Genomic DNA, 14,763 nt, shown 5'->3' with positions numbered 1-14,763 from the left:
ATAAAAATAGTGGGAAAATGAGAAAAAAAATAATGCACCAAATATATGGTTTGATAAACTCTGTAACGTCATATATGACGCTGCGTTTTTCATCGACAATAAAATTTTTGTTGCAATGACGTATTTCGAGCGTAAAAAATTTTACTAATTTAATATTTTACCGTATTTTATGGAGATGATGTAATATACGGCTTAACCATTTACAGTAACATTGAGGATTGAGGCTATTTTCGCGTAACAAAATATGTTTAGATTATATATATTTAACATTTGTAAGATCATAAATTATTTCGCATTTAATCCCATTAATTAATACCCTCGTATAATCTCCGCTTTCTCCGGTGGTCCTATTCCACGTCAGATTGGAAGTCGCACTTGAAGCGAGCTTTTCAAGCGCCACGTGTCCTACAGGTAATGCTCCTAACTCCTATGGGCCCCACACATCGTAACCTTTTTAATTCTCTCATTTAGCCTCCCAAGCGCCAAAACTCTCTCTCTCTCTATCCTCTGATCTCACAAATTACTGCTCTCTACTGGTATGGACATATACATACATATTTGCGTATGAATGCGAGTGCTTATGTTACTAATTTGATTTCCCATTTCTTTATCTGCTGCAGTTTCTTGCGTTTTCTTTATATTCTCCGTAGATTAACTCATTATTTCATCTGCAATTGGGTATGGGAGTTTGCAGTCTTCTTACGTGTGAAAAAAAAAAAAAAAAGATCATCTTTTTTTTTTTTTTATCGTATACCTGGTGTGGAATTGAGGGATTTTCTTTTCTTTAGCATTCCTTCATTTTCTAATTTTTGGGCATTTTCTTTGTGGGTAGGATTCTTGAGACCTTTAATTGACTCTGCAGTTTATTTATGTTTATAGAAAGAACTCAAGATCATCTTTTGTTATAGTTTTCTTGGCGGGTAAGTTGTTTCATTTGATTTTCGATTCAGGGGGTTTGTGGTTTTTTTTTGGGTTTATTTGGATTTGGAGGTAACCTCAGAATGCCTGTTTTGTGTTTGAATGCATTTGATCATCTTTTGTTATAGTTTTCTTGGCGGGTAAGTTGTTTCATTTGATTTTTGATTCAGGGGTTTTGTGGTTTTTTTGGGTTTATTTGGATTTGGAGGTAACCTCAGAATGCCTGTTTTGTGTTTGAATGCATTTGATCATCTTTTGTTATAGTTTCTTGGCGGGTAAGTTGTTCCATTTGATTTTCGATTCAGGGGTTTTGTTTGTTTTTTTTTTTTTGGGGTTTATTTGGATTTGGGGGTAATCTCAGAATGCCTGTTTTGTGTTTGAATGCAAACCAGAGATGAATTATGTTTTGATGGGAAAGTAGTTTTGATAAAACCCACAATTTGTATGACAGAAATGAGAATTTGTATGAATTGAGAGAATCTTTGGTGTTCCCAGGCTGTAATGGTTATATTGTTTTTCCCTTGAAACTTGTAAATTTGTTTGCATATCAAACTTTTCAACAAAGTTTTACTTTTGACAAATATTGAGGTTGCTGAATCTCTGATGAGGATGTGAATTCTTAATTTTGATAATAATGCCTTGTTTTCCCTTTACAATCTACAGGTTCCCTTTCTCAGGTTGGAACTAAGCAATGGGATTAAAGAAACCACCTGAAAAGGAGAACCTACCAGCCTCGACTCCAACCCGAGGGGATGATGATGATGATATTGCAAATGCCTCCCCATTAACATCTTTGCCTCCTGCAAATATTAATGATCCTATTCAATTTGGCAACACCGCGGGGTTTAATGAAACACACCGTTCAACAAATGATTGTAATATGACAGATTCAGATGATGACGAGGTGAAGTACTTGGCAGACACTTTACTACAGTTGGAAGGAATGATAACCCGAAGAGAAAATGATGTTCAGCCTGTTGATGCTCAGCTTAGCTCTCCAAAAAACATTGACAAGAGAGTCCAGACAGCTGGAAGGGAAAGAATCAGAGAACCATTACAGAAGAGATCAAGAACTAAACTCGGTACCAAAGAATTTGCTGGTAAACTAGATGAAATAGTCTTTTCGATTTATCAACTATTCTCCTATTAGACAAATTAGGAGTTCCTTGATCCCAACTCAGCTTTGTAGGTGATCTTTCAAGTCCAGCCTCTGGCTCGGGCACCTCAACATTCTTGGCTAATGATGATGATGCAGCTATGCGTAGTAGGCCGAGTGAAAATTCATTACCTTTTTCACAGACAGAACAAACTGTATTTGGTAGCTATGAGCCTTCTTCTGCAAACAGTGGTAGAAGTTCAGCTCTTGTTGGTCCGACCAGTTCGACAAACAATCAAATGTATTTGCCTCCAGGCTTTCGAGGTAATAAAGCTCTATCATCCGTTCCATTTAGCAAATTAGCAGCACCTTTTGCTTCCTAACATCTTGAATAAACTAATCTGACTTGTTTGGTAGTGGAATTTTCTAACCATTCTAGTATGTGTAACAGCTCAAGATGTTGTTGGGCAGACACCAAGCTTCACAAATATTGCAGGGAGCATGCCACCTGGAGTCATATATTCTCACGTTCCCGTGGGTAATAGAGGTTTACTTGGCCAAAACCATTTAGGTAAGTGATACTTTCTATTCGTTTTCTGAATCTAAAATATCACTGAAATTATCTATCCTTTAGTATTGTAATCTTTTAATCCTGCATGTGTCACAGCTCAACCATTTTATGGAAACAGTACGAGGAACATGTCACCTCAATCTTCCATGTATTTCCGTACTCCCATGGCTTATAGAGGAGGTTTTGCAGCTTTTGCCAGGGGTAATCATTTAGGTGAACTGTAAATTGCAAGTCGTTTAAACTATCTAGCCTGTAACATTAGTTTAACATTAAGGCATGCCATCAATTCTGTGTTATAGTTTTACGTTTGGACTAAGAACTCTGGAATACTGTTCCAGTTATATTGCTTTGCTCCTAATGCTGTAAAACTCGGTTAATTTCTAGGGGGTAGTGGAACACAAGCCTTTCAAGGTGTTCCATTTTCATCAAGCATTCAACCAGTTGGTGAGTCCCATTTCTTCTGCAAACTCGCCTTTAGCTGCAGTCTCACTAATTGATATACCGTTTTGGTGAACTAAATTACTTGATTGTTTGCATATCCTTATGATCCTAACTTTGACGGGGAACAGTTTCTACAGGTCAGCAGTTCTCTAGTGGTCAAGTTATGAATCTGCCCCCAGGCAGTAACTACTTTTCTCAGGGACTGAGAATCCAGGCTGCAGAAAGCAGTAATATCCAACCTGTCATGAGAAACCAATTTCCTATAAGGTTTGGTATTTCTCAAGCTGATCTGTTTGGCACCCAGCAAAGCGGTATACCTTTTAAGCATTTCTTTTCGGATATACCTTCTAAGGTCACTTTTATCGAATGTCACTAATTTTTTTAATGAACATTTCAGGTCGTTATCAGCAATATCAGGCTCCAAATGTTGGGTATCGTATGTCATTTCCAAGCGGTATCTTCTTGGTGCTTTTTTATTGTCAAATTTGTATTGAAAATGGTCTGGCTGGTTTCCTGATATAAAGACATTTACTTGATATAGGTCAAGGAATTCCTAGTGCAAATGTTGCTGTAGGAATTCCTCGGGCTTCTAATATCCATGGCCATCCACCTCGGGGTTGGTCCAGAGTCCGGCCCCGTTCAAAACTCATACCTTCTGCTCATCCTTCATTGCCTCCTGTGGTTGAGCACGGTACTTCCTCGGTTCCTCCATCGCCAAAATTTATGCTGTAGAGTTGTTCAACTGATTCGTTTCGTGCAATGCTGTACGAATTTGAGTTTGGAAAAGCATTCTGATTCTTTTGCTTACAGAAATGCGAGATTTAGATTCTACTTCATCATCGACGGATTCAGATTCTACGCCATCGCCAGTTTCTGCGCCATCGCTAGAATCTATACCGTCTCTTCAGCCAAGCGGGGAGCAATGCTGGCTATGCAAGAGGGATGTCGCGTTCACTCCAGATGGCCCGCTGTCTCAGCCTCGTATGCCACCGGTTGTCGCTGTTCTTCCTTGTCACCATGTGTTTCATGCTGAATGCTTGGAGAAAATCACACCTAAGGAACAAGCTGAAGATCCTCCCTGCATTCCCTGTGTCACTGGTGAACCATGAAGCTCCTCCTGGTGTTCATTTTTTTGAATCAGATCAGAGTTTTGTGTATAGTAGCATCAGATCAGATTAGATTTTTGTGGGTTATGTGTAAATCAGCAGCTGGGAGAGCATGTTGGAATTGCAGAGATGTTCTTCTCTAAAGGAGTTGAAAACTAGCAAATATGTTGAGAGGGGGTGAATTGTACTATTAAAAATGTAGTAAGAGCATCCTTATCAGTGGGGATATTTTGCGGTAATTGAGGAGTTTTTGTAAGTGTGATTAGGAAAGAGAAAATGGGAATGGGTGAATAAAAAAAACAAAATAAAACTGAATTTAAAAAGCAAAAAAAAATAAAATTAAATGCATATGTCAGGCGCGCCTTGCGGGCGCGTGCACTACACGCGCCCGCATCAGCAGCAGATGCTCTTTGCTTCATTGTTTGATGTCATAAATGTCAGAAATAACTCCTAATTTGCAGATGAATCCCAAACACTCTCTCTCATACTCTCTCTCTTGTCACCATGACATAATTTCTGACATTATATCCTTATAATACATTGATGGTGATGCTCTAAAAGTATACTTGAGAGGGGGTGAATTCGTTGACTACCTTGGTTATATTGTTCTATGTTAGAATTCTCGTTGATAAGCCCTGTCCAATGAGTATATCCAATAATATTTATGCCAAAGATCTTGTGGTTTAGTGGCACTTGGTGTCCCGATTTACACTCCTACATGGATGATGGGACTGGGTTTAAGCCTCAATGGAGGCACCTGTTGACTATGTACAATGAGACTCGTAATATTCTATCTACAAATTCTTCTTATAATAAAGTTTGACAAGACAAATTTTTGGATTGCACTTTTATCGAGTCTCTAAACAACAAATAAGTATAAAATTCATATTTTTGATAGTGTGAATTGACGATTTGGAACCGGAACCAAACCGCAAGGAGAGTTGTATAGGCTTTAGAATTCTTGTTCAAAGATTAATACTCCGTAATAAATAGGGAGCTTGTCTTCGGAGTTCGGATTATGTACATCATTTTCTCATACCAATAAATCTTTTTTTTTTTTTTTGGAGTAACAATAAATCATTTCTCTCTCTTTGCACATTCACAATCACCTAATAACAATACATATGTTACGTAATATATACGTAATATGCAAAGACACATATATGTAGGAATTTAGAATATATTTATGCTTACGTTCAATTTACATTTATACGATTGTATATATTCTCTTATGATTAAACTAATAGGTGAATTACAAATTTATTATTTATATATATTATGCTCGCGTAATCATGGAAGTCAAGTACCATGTGAGACATACTGGAATAAAATTGCAAGAGTGCATTTGAGACATATGGGAATAAGTTTGGCACAAACCAAGAGTCTTGTTTCCCCATGAGATATTTTTTACTTATGATTTTGGCACAATTTCTTTGTAGTATCGTGAGGCATTATTATTAGTGTAGGGAGGATAGGACTATTTTTGTTACTCCCCTGGGTGTAACACTATTGTTTGAAATGACCAGCTCGGAACTGTAAGTTTATGTCTCGTTCTTGGGACGGAATTGACTGTGTTTTTTGTTGCTTTTTTGCTTCTATCATGAAGCTCTGTGAATACTTTATAGGACCATAACAAATTGAAATATATTTAGTGGTTGTAGTTGTTGTGAACTTGTTTTGACACCACTATTGTTGTAGTTGTGTCAACTTACTTTGAGTGCTTGGAACTTTGAATATTTATAGTTTGGACTTCGAACATAAGTTTTATATTTTACTTTGAACTTTAAATTTTATCATGCTTCTTTTTATTATTATTATTATTATTATTTATGTATGGATAGTGGATACAACAATTTATATTACTAGTATTAAATATTAATTGAATAATCTTCAAAAAAAAAATATTAATTGAACATGAGGTAAAATAGATCAAACTAGAGCTTGAAAGTTCAAGCAATATGACTTTAGCTCAAACTCGAAAATTCAAGCGAATCGAGCCAATGGACCCGAGCTCGAACTATATAAAATTTGACGAGCAAAGCTTGAGCTTCAATTTTAAGGCTCGATCGAGAGCTCGAGTCATCATATTTTTATTGAATTTGATCTTGAGCCAACCTGAGCTCGGCTCAACTCATTTACATGCCTAAGAGTAACCATATCAGCGCATTATACTTGGTTATTGTTAGTAAGAAAAAACTTAGATAAACACAGATGTGAGACCAGATTTTGGAGCTAACATTTCTCCTGCAAACTCTTTGATTTTGCAGGTGTGGCAGGAGGAAACTAAAAGAAAAAAAAATTTGCAGAGAAGCGCGTTTCATCGCACTTTACGCCCCAGGGGGCGCGTGTGTAGGGTCGTGTTAGAGTGGCCACCAGCTAGCAGCCACTTTGACTTTCAACCCAACTTTTATATTTTTTTTTAATCATCTGTCATATTCATTTCTTTTTTCTTTTTCTTTTTTTTTTAAATCTTTTCTCCAATATTCTCTTTCCTAATCACACTTACAAAAACTCCTCAAGAATCGCGAAAAAACTCCACTGATAAGGATGCTCTAAGCGCAAGTGTGCAATGACATATATTTTTTAAAGATTTTTGGTGTCAATGCCAAGTTGATCTAAAACAAAGAAAATAATTTATTTATTTTTTAAAAAGATCCAAATGCACACCTTTTTCTTTTCTTTTCTTTTTCTCATCTTTGACAAAAAAAAAAAAAAAAAAACCTTCTCAACCTTAGCAGACAAGTTTAAAGGGTAAATTTTCCATCTTGAAAAGTTCACACTTTTTAAAATTATATTCTCGATTTTTCATCTAGTATGAAAAAAAACACCAATATGATTTTTTTTTCAATTATAAAAAATTCATTCCTTTATAATTAAGTTTTTTTAAAGGCCTGAATATCATCAATAATTAAAACAAAAAATACATGTATATGATTTTTTTTTTTTGGTTCAAAACACAGATGTATATAATTTGTATTTTGAAAAAAAAAATCATATAGGTGGTTGATTAAGAAAAAGTCATGAATACGAAAATTTTGCCTTTAAAATTAAATTTTTAAAGGTCGAATTTTCTCATTTGGCATGAAAAATTACACTAATATGATTTTTTTTATTTTCCAATTATAAGAAATTCATGCATTTAATAAAGTTAAGCTTTTAAAGGTCGAATATTCATAATAAAAAAAACACATATATATGATTTTTATTTTTTTAATTTAAAGTTGTAACTATTTTTTTGATTAAAATTTAAATAAAAATTATTTGATTAAAATTTAATTATTATTTGATTAAAGTTTTATTTAAAGTTTAATATAACAATTATTTTTATTTTTTAAGTTGAACTTTAAAGTTTAAATACTTGATATAACCATTTAAAAACTTTAAAATGAAAAAATTCTTAAATATATTAATTGTTGAATTTAGACTATTTCAAAAATAGAAAAAAAAATCAAATTGAATCATCGATTTTAGAATCGGAACTGAAACTTAGAGTCGTCAAAATAGGCTCAAGCCGTCGAGCTAGTTCGCTGTCCCGTCCAACAAAAAGCAACTCTAATTTTTTAAGTTTGTATTATAGCAGGCTTTTTAGTCGGTCAGCTTGCCTTTTTTTTTTTTTGTTGGAAAACCCAGCCCGCCTATTTAAGAAAAAGAAAAAAGCATTACAGTGGCTACTAGCTAAATGCCCTAAATTCGTAAATCAGTAAATCCTAAATCCTAATCACTCATTCACTCTTCGTCTCTTCTCCCCAGCGAAAGCCGACAGCGAGCACTCTCCGAGCAGGCAGGCGGAGCTGCCGGAGCAGCGACGAGATCGGCCTAGCGACGCAGCCCTCTGGTCTCTGGCAACCAGTCCCAGCGAGCAGCCCTCCAGCAGGTAATGTAGTGAAATGTAGTTCAGAGAGATGAGGTTATCTGATTTCTAGGATGTAAAGGAATGTAGGCCAAATTGCAATTAATAATATTGATGGCTTTGTGTATGAGAGGGTCAATATGTGGCTGCCAAAATTGAGCTTCTGCGGGAAGCAGAGATGGCAGCCATCCCCAGTTGGTTCCTTGTCCAACTCTGCTTTGCCTCACCAACCACCTCATCCTCCATTAAAACCACTACGAACCTTACTCGTCTTTCTTTACTTTCTCCTATTAATAAACACCATATTTTTCACAATTTATGCTATTAACACGCCCCGCCTATCCCCACTGGCCTAAGGAGCTGGCCCCCTTGAGGCCCGCATTTTGGCGGGCCCGTCCCGCCAGCCAGCATTGACATCTCTAAGTGGAACCTTCTTAGAATTCTGATTCTGGTTCACCATTTTCTGAAACATGGAGCTGCCGGTTTGAAACCGGAATCCAAATCGAAGGATAAAAATGCTATTTTTCATTTTAAATTTATTACTCAATTTTGGTTCAATTTCTTGAAGTTTGATTTACCGCAAAGTCCATAACCCCTATATAAAGTTGTATTATTGATATGAGTGAAGTTTACCTTGTGACACTAGACATTCTCTGAGTTGAATTTGAAACTTTGTGTTTACCAAGACAATTGTTCCACTAACTTGACTGAGTTGTCCCGAGTTCTTGAACTATATGTGAGATTATTAATTATTAATTATATAAATCATTTAAAAACCATAGGGAGTCCGTAAAGAAAAGAGATTTGTAACCTTTGTACTCTCCGGCTGCTTGCCCTCTCCCTAACTCCCTATCATAGACCCAGACTGTAGTTCTCCGTCTCCGGTGTCCGCTCCCTTTTCTGTCAATCTCCTTGGAAGTCGGAAGCAGTCACCAGCGCCGATTGCTAGGGAAACTTCAAGCACTCAAGCTACTCGGTATCCCCTGTCATTTGTGCTTTCTGTGAAGCTCCTGGGGTTTATATTATCTAGATTTTCTGTTTTGTGCCTCTGTTCTTATGCACTGTGCCATTTCCAATTGTTTGCTTTCTGAAATTTGTTTGTTGGCAGCCAAATGGAAATTTGAAGTTCCGAGTTTTGTGTAAGAAAAATTCTGAATAGTTAATGATGATACATTGTAGTAGTATGCATATAATAATTTTGAAAGATTTGTTGAATGTGTTTATTTCAACTTATTGATTTTTTTTTTTTTTTGATCTTTTTATTTTAATTGCGGAAAGGAAAAGTGATAACATTTTCTTTGTCAGATCATTCTTGTTTTGTTAATACAACTACTATGTAAAGGATTTGTTTGGGATAGGTGCAGGTAGGGGTGGGCACTTTGGTTCGGTTTTACCGAACCGAACCGAACCGTACCGAAGTAGTCCGGTTCGGTTCGGTATAAACCGAAAGAATTGAACGGTACTTAATATAGAGAAACCGAACGGTTCGGTTCGGTTCGGGTTTTTGCCGAACCAAACCGAAAACCGTTCGGTTTTTTAAATATATATAATAAATAATAATAATGAATATTGATCCGTGATGAGGGGATGATGGATGTACAAGATATTACTTTACAATTTGGATTGCTATGTTAATTTTGTGTTTGAATTGTTTTGTTTTTATGTAATATTTATATTTTAGACTTTGGATTATGCGAATATGTATTGTTTGGCAGTGCGTTATTTGAAAAATTAGTAAATGTTGAAAATTGAACATCCTAAACCGAACCGAATCCCGAACCGAAACCGAACTGTTCATACCGAACCAAAACCGAACCGAACTTTATTGTAAAACCGAATGGTATCATTTTTTGTAATACCGAAATACCGATACCGAAACCGAAACCGAAAAAAACCGTACCAAATCCCGAAGTGCCCACCCCTAGGTGCAGGTAAGATTCATTTTTGCCTCTCCTATAGCTTATGTTTTTTGTTTTTGTTTTTTTGTTTTTTGTTTTTTGTTTTTTTTTTTTGGTTTTTTGTTTTTGTTTTGTTCTTTTTTCAAGTTTCCAATTATAGCTTCTCAGAATTGCAGCTCTTCAAACACTGAAGCATCAACTCCTTTGCTAATCGTTGCAAAACTCTTCACCGGTGTGGCAGTGTCGTGCTTTAGTGCTTTGCCACAGCCTTGGATGGTCTTACCAGGTTCTTTGCTGCTCTTTAAATTTGTCTGTGTTTAATTTGTATTCAATTGATGCTACAAGAGATCATTTTGTAGAATACTTACTGAGTTTTGCATTTGATGGAAAAGTGGTTTAACTTCATTTTGTTACTTTATTGTTCATTTATAGTATTCTGAAGGAGGGCTAGTTTCCTGAGTTGTTATACTGTTGTGTTAGATTAAATATAAGTTTTAAGAAATGGATGAATTTGGGGTTTCTGCCTGTTTCTGCCATATAGATGCTGGAAATCTAATATCTATAATTTTGCAACAATCTTAGCTAACTTTGATTGTATATTTTTTCTTACATTCCCAAGTTAAACATTTTGAAAATTTTCTTTTTGGGACCCTAAAAGAAAAATTCATAAACCTCATGTTATTATTATGCATGATGCCATTCATCAAGTTGTTTTACATACTATGGTATTTCAAGTAGAAATACATTATTTAGATGCTACAATCCATTTGACTCCATCACATTTTTAGTCTTTACACACACTGACACACATACATAAAGACATGAGAGATATGTAAGGATATATAATTGTTGCCTTCCTCTAATGGTTGTTGTTACTGTGTAATAGAAAATGCGGCAGTGACAAGAATATTGGTGATAGCGGGTTCTCTCTTCACCTGGATTCAAACACCTCTCTGTCGAGTTTTCTTGATGCTTTATTTTTAGCTGCACAAGCTTTCATATCAGAAATGCTATGGAGATCCAAATGCCTCTTAGTCAGGCTTTCATATCAATCAACCAAAACCCAATTTCTCTCCTCAATTCACAGTCTCTATCCACCCATTGATTATCCAGTCAACATTCATCAAAGTTCTTCCTCCACCGAGCATTTCTGCAAAGCTCCAGCGACTTACAGAATCATCCTCACCCCACAGGTTGTAGAATCCACTCTTCTGAATTGCCATTCTGATCTGATTTCTCTTTGCTTCTTCTTATGGTGTGCTAAACAACCAAATTACTTTCATCAAAAGGGAGCTTTTGCACACATGGTGAATGTAGTCTCTCGACTCACTCAGAGGTTCAGAACATTGAAAGGACTTCTTGATGAGTTGGAGAATGTGGGTTCTGTGATAAAGGCAGGGGATTTATTGCTGTTTTTGAGAATTTATTGGTTTGGAGGAATGCACAGTATGGTTTTCATGACTTTTGAGGAGATGCTTAGGTATGGGTACACACCAAACACGTTTGCTAGGAACATACTGATGGATGTGCTGTTCAAGATTGGGCGTGTAGGTATAGCACTTCAAGTTTTGAAGGAGACCCAGGTCCCTAATTTCTTAACTTTTAGCACTGCTGTGTATCATTTGTGCAAACTCAAGGATTTGGTTAATCTCCAAGGTGTACTTAGGAGCATGTTGAGGAAAGGCTATTATCTTAAACCTGAGACATTTTCATTCGTTTTGAGTTGTTATTGTAAATTAGGTCAGTTAGCAGAGGCTACACAATTGTTGGGTCTTATGATTGTCTTGGGCATTCCTACCTCTGTGCGTGTTTGGAGTATATTAATTGATGGATATTCTAAGTCTGGCAGGCTTGATATTGCTGATTATTTGCTAGCTAAGATGATTGCTGGTGGATGTACCCCAAATATTGTAGCATGCACCTCTCTAATCAAGGGATATTTAGAATCTCAGATGACTAGCAAGGCATTTGAGATCTTAGCAGCTATGGAATCTAAGGGATGCTACCCTGATTTGGTTATGTGCAATGTACTTATAGATTGTCTCTCAAAAATAGGGAGTTATGATGATGCAATTGATGTTTTCTGTAGTTTAACTGAGCGGGGATTGACCCCTGATTCTTATACACTTTCCTCTATAATGTCAACCATTTGTTTGTCTAAGGAATTCATCCTCTTACCTATACTGATCAGTGGACTAGACATAACTGCTGATTTAGTTGTGTGTAACTCCTTTCTGAGCTATTTTTGCAAAGCTGGTTATCCTGCTGGTGCTGTTGAGTTTTACAATGACATTATAGATAGAGGTTTTCAACCAGATAAGTATACTTTTACTGGATTATTGAGTGGGTTATGCAGATTAGGTAAGACTAGTCAAGCAGTTAACGTTTATTGGGGAATTGTAAAGTCTCAACATGGACTTGATGCTCATATTCACACTGTGATCATTAATGAGCTTATAAAGTGTGGTGAATTTCATCAGGCTATCAGATTATTCAGGAAAGCTGTAGCAGAGAAGTTCCAGCTTGATGTTGTTTCCTATACGGTTGCCCTTGATGGGCTCCTCAAAGGTGGCCTTGTTGGAGATGCTTATATTTTGTTTAATGAGATGAAGGAAATTGGTTTGGCTCCAAATATACACACCTACAATTTGATGCTATCAAGAGCATGTAAAGATGGAGATGTTAGAATGATTAAAAAGATACTTCTTGAAATTAATGATAGAGGGCTTCGGTTTAACCATATTACTTTCAGATTGATGAAGAAACTTCTGCACAAATCACATCATTCTAGTCTTGTATTTAATCTATTCATGGAGTTGTGGGATTCTGGATTGCTACCTAGGAATATACAGAGACTTGTGTTTGATAAAGCTAATTGTTATCTAAATGTGAAGGATGCACATATAGATAACCCCTTGCTTGTTCTTGATACTGATACTGATACATCTAGCTCTGAAGACATCCCTGATGTGGCTGTTTCAGTGGGTTGATGGTAACTCAAACAAAAATCTATAGAAGCATGCAATTGGGGTTGGAGAGCAGAAAAGCATTCTATCCCTAGAGCCCAACAACATGAAGTTTCAATTGGTTCCCCAAGGTTAGGTTGAGTTTTTATCTATTTGTGTTTGAAGCTTATGTTTCCATTAATTGTATGAAATATTCTGTTCGCCTAAAATTTTGTGTTGAAATCGTGGAACCTAGATACATTGCTTCTGAGCAAGTGCCTGTTCAATATGGTGGCTTTAGCCGAGAAGGTGATTATGAGTTCTCAACTGCTGACCCTGCAACCGAGGATGCAATCAAGCCTACTTCTAAGCACACAATCTAATTGCCTGTTACTTAGGTAATTCAAAAAAAAAAAAAAAAACAGTACATAACACGCAGCTTAGCCCAATTTTAAATTTTCCATTGATCTAAGTTAGGAGTTTTTAGTGCATCTAATTGTTAATGTGAGTAGTTGGATTTGCAGGATTGCAGTTTGGTTTGGTAAGTGAGAGTGATGGGCTGGGGCGTCTCCTATGGATCAAAGTTTTTGCTGGCTAATGAAGGCGTGTACACCATCATCGTCAAGAAATGAAGGAAGACTGGATCGGCCAATAAGACGATAAATTGGCAACATATACAATTCAGAGGGTGCAGGAAAGGTAGTGCTAACATTTGACAACCAGACTTCTTAAGGGAAGAAGCTTCTCTACAGGAACAAGAAAGCCTTCTGATTGAAACACCAGCTGCCTGATTTCTTTCCCTGCTGCTTCATCAACTTCTATCTAAAAGGGTTCTTTTCTTTCTCTATGGAATTTTTTCATTCTTTTCTCTTATAAATTTAATTTTATGGTCTGTCATATGTTATAAATATTTGTTGCAAATTTTTTTTTTTCTTTCAAGAGGGGGGTATTGTCATTTGAATTGTTCTTTATACATAGATGGGAACAAAAATTTTGAGAATGCCTGGAGCCTTGGATGAAGGGAGAATTTCAGAGAAAAAAAAAATATACACAGCTACTGTATTGAAAGGAGCAAACACTTGTGATATGGTATGAGTATATTGTCTTAGAAGCTTTAATGCTGATACTCGGCGTAGTACTAATTATCTTGTTGTAGGCTTGTAACCTCCGATAGCCTGTTTGGTTCACGAAAAATATTTGAGGGATTAAATTTAAATTTTATGGAAAGAAATTAAGAAGATTGATTTCATTGTTTGGATGGTGGAAAATAAATTACTGTAATTATTTATTCAATTAGTTGGGTTTGGAGTGGTAAATTGGTAAGTAATAATTAGTATAAAGGCTAATATGTCTCTACACAATGATAATGTCAATAAAAGTAATAGTGATTTTTTAAATTAAAATATTATAATTTATAAATTACAATATCATAAATTAAAATATTATAATTATATATTTTATTATAATAATATAATAAAAATTATTATACACATTTAGGACTAAGGTAATTAAAAATGTTATATGAGAACAAAATAGTCTTATGAAGTGATAAATTAAGATACGGTATGATATCGATCCAGTGGCATTTTAACAATTGTTGAGAAAGTTATTCTCAATGATAATTGCATAAATTAAAAATTAAATTATTATTAATTAGTAAAAATATTCTGAAATATTTGTACGTACAAGTTAGAGAAGAATTTTCTTAAGCTTGTTTTTGCATTTTTTACAATCCCCACGAATACAAAAAATAAAAAAAATAAAAAAAATAACACTAATAAGTTGTGGCAAGGTTTGATGTGGAAGTGCTAGTATCTAGAAGATGAATGAATTTATAGCTCAAGAGGTGAAGAATCCATGATATATACTACTTTTGTGGTTAAACAAAGTCATGGAAAGAATCACAAAATTAGTATACTTGTGAGTTGTGTTGTGAGG

At 35.6% G+C, this 14,763-nt stretch overlaps 2 protein-coding genes across 10 annotated transcripts; both read left to right on the top strand.

Moving 5' to 3' along the window:
* Nucleotides 1–490: 490 nt before the first annotated feature.
* LOC116033615 lies at nt 491–4,371 on the top strand. 3 transcript variants are annotated; one of them, XM_031276370.1, is made up of 10 exons: nt 491–536; nt 1,582–2,018; nt 2,108–2,338; nt 2,466–2,585; nt 2,682–2,786; nt 2,970–3,029; nt 3,155–3,337; nt 3,424–3,480; nt 3,568–3,717; nt 3,837–4,371. In XM_031276370.1, the coding sequence occupies exons 2-10, from the start codon at nt 1,610–1,612 to the stop codon at nt 4,133–4,135; spliced, it is 1,614 nt and encodes a 537-aa protein (XP_031132230.1). In that variant the 5' UTR covers nt 491–536; nt 1,582–1,609; the 3' UTR covers nt 4,136–4,371. The 3 variants fall into 3 exon arrangements, with proteins under 3 accessions (XP_031132230.1, XP_031132229.1, XP_031132228.1); XM_031276369.1 differs by having other exon boundaries at nt 2,682–2,798; nt 3,164–3,337; XM_031276368.1 differs by having other exon boundaries at nt 2,682–2,798.
* A 3,457-nt stretch (nt 4,372–7,828) lies between these two features.
* LOC116032928 (putative pentatricopeptide repeat-containing protein At1g16830) lies at nt 7,829–14,076 on the top strand. 7 transcript variants are annotated; one of them, XM_031275672.1, is made up of 6 exons: nt 7,829–8,006; nt 10,049–10,166; nt 10,767–11,073; nt 11,170–12,977; nt 13,082–13,223; nt 13,350–14,076. In XM_031275672.1, the coding sequence occupies exons 3-4, from the start codon at nt 10,888–10,890 to the stop codon at nt 12,868–12,870; spliced, it is 1,887 nt and encodes a 628-aa protein (XP_031131532.1). In that variant the 5' UTR covers nt 7,829–8,006; nt 10,049–10,166; nt 10,767–10,887; the 3' UTR covers nt 12,871–12,977; nt 13,082–13,223; nt 13,350–14,076. The 7 variants fall into 7 exon arrangements, with proteins under 7 accessions (XP_031131532.1, XP_031131526.1, XP_031131525.1 ...); XM_031275666.1 differs by having other exon boundaries at nt 10,057–10,166; nt 10,767–12,977; XM_031275665.1 differs by having other exon boundaries at nt 10,767–12,977.
* Nucleotides 14,077–14,763: the final 687 nt, after the last annotated feature.

The sequence above is a fragment of the Ipomoea triloba genome, chromosome 10 (assembly GCF_003576645.1).
Source record: "Ipomoea triloba cultivar NCNSP0323 chromosome 10, ASM357664v1".
NCBI classification, from domain to species: Eukaryota; Viridiplantae; Streptophyta; class Magnoliopsida; order Solanales; family Convolvulaceae; genus Ipomoea; species Ipomoea triloba.
Note: the sequence above shows the minus strand (reverse complement) of the source record. Positions and strands in the feature narration are given on the sequence as shown.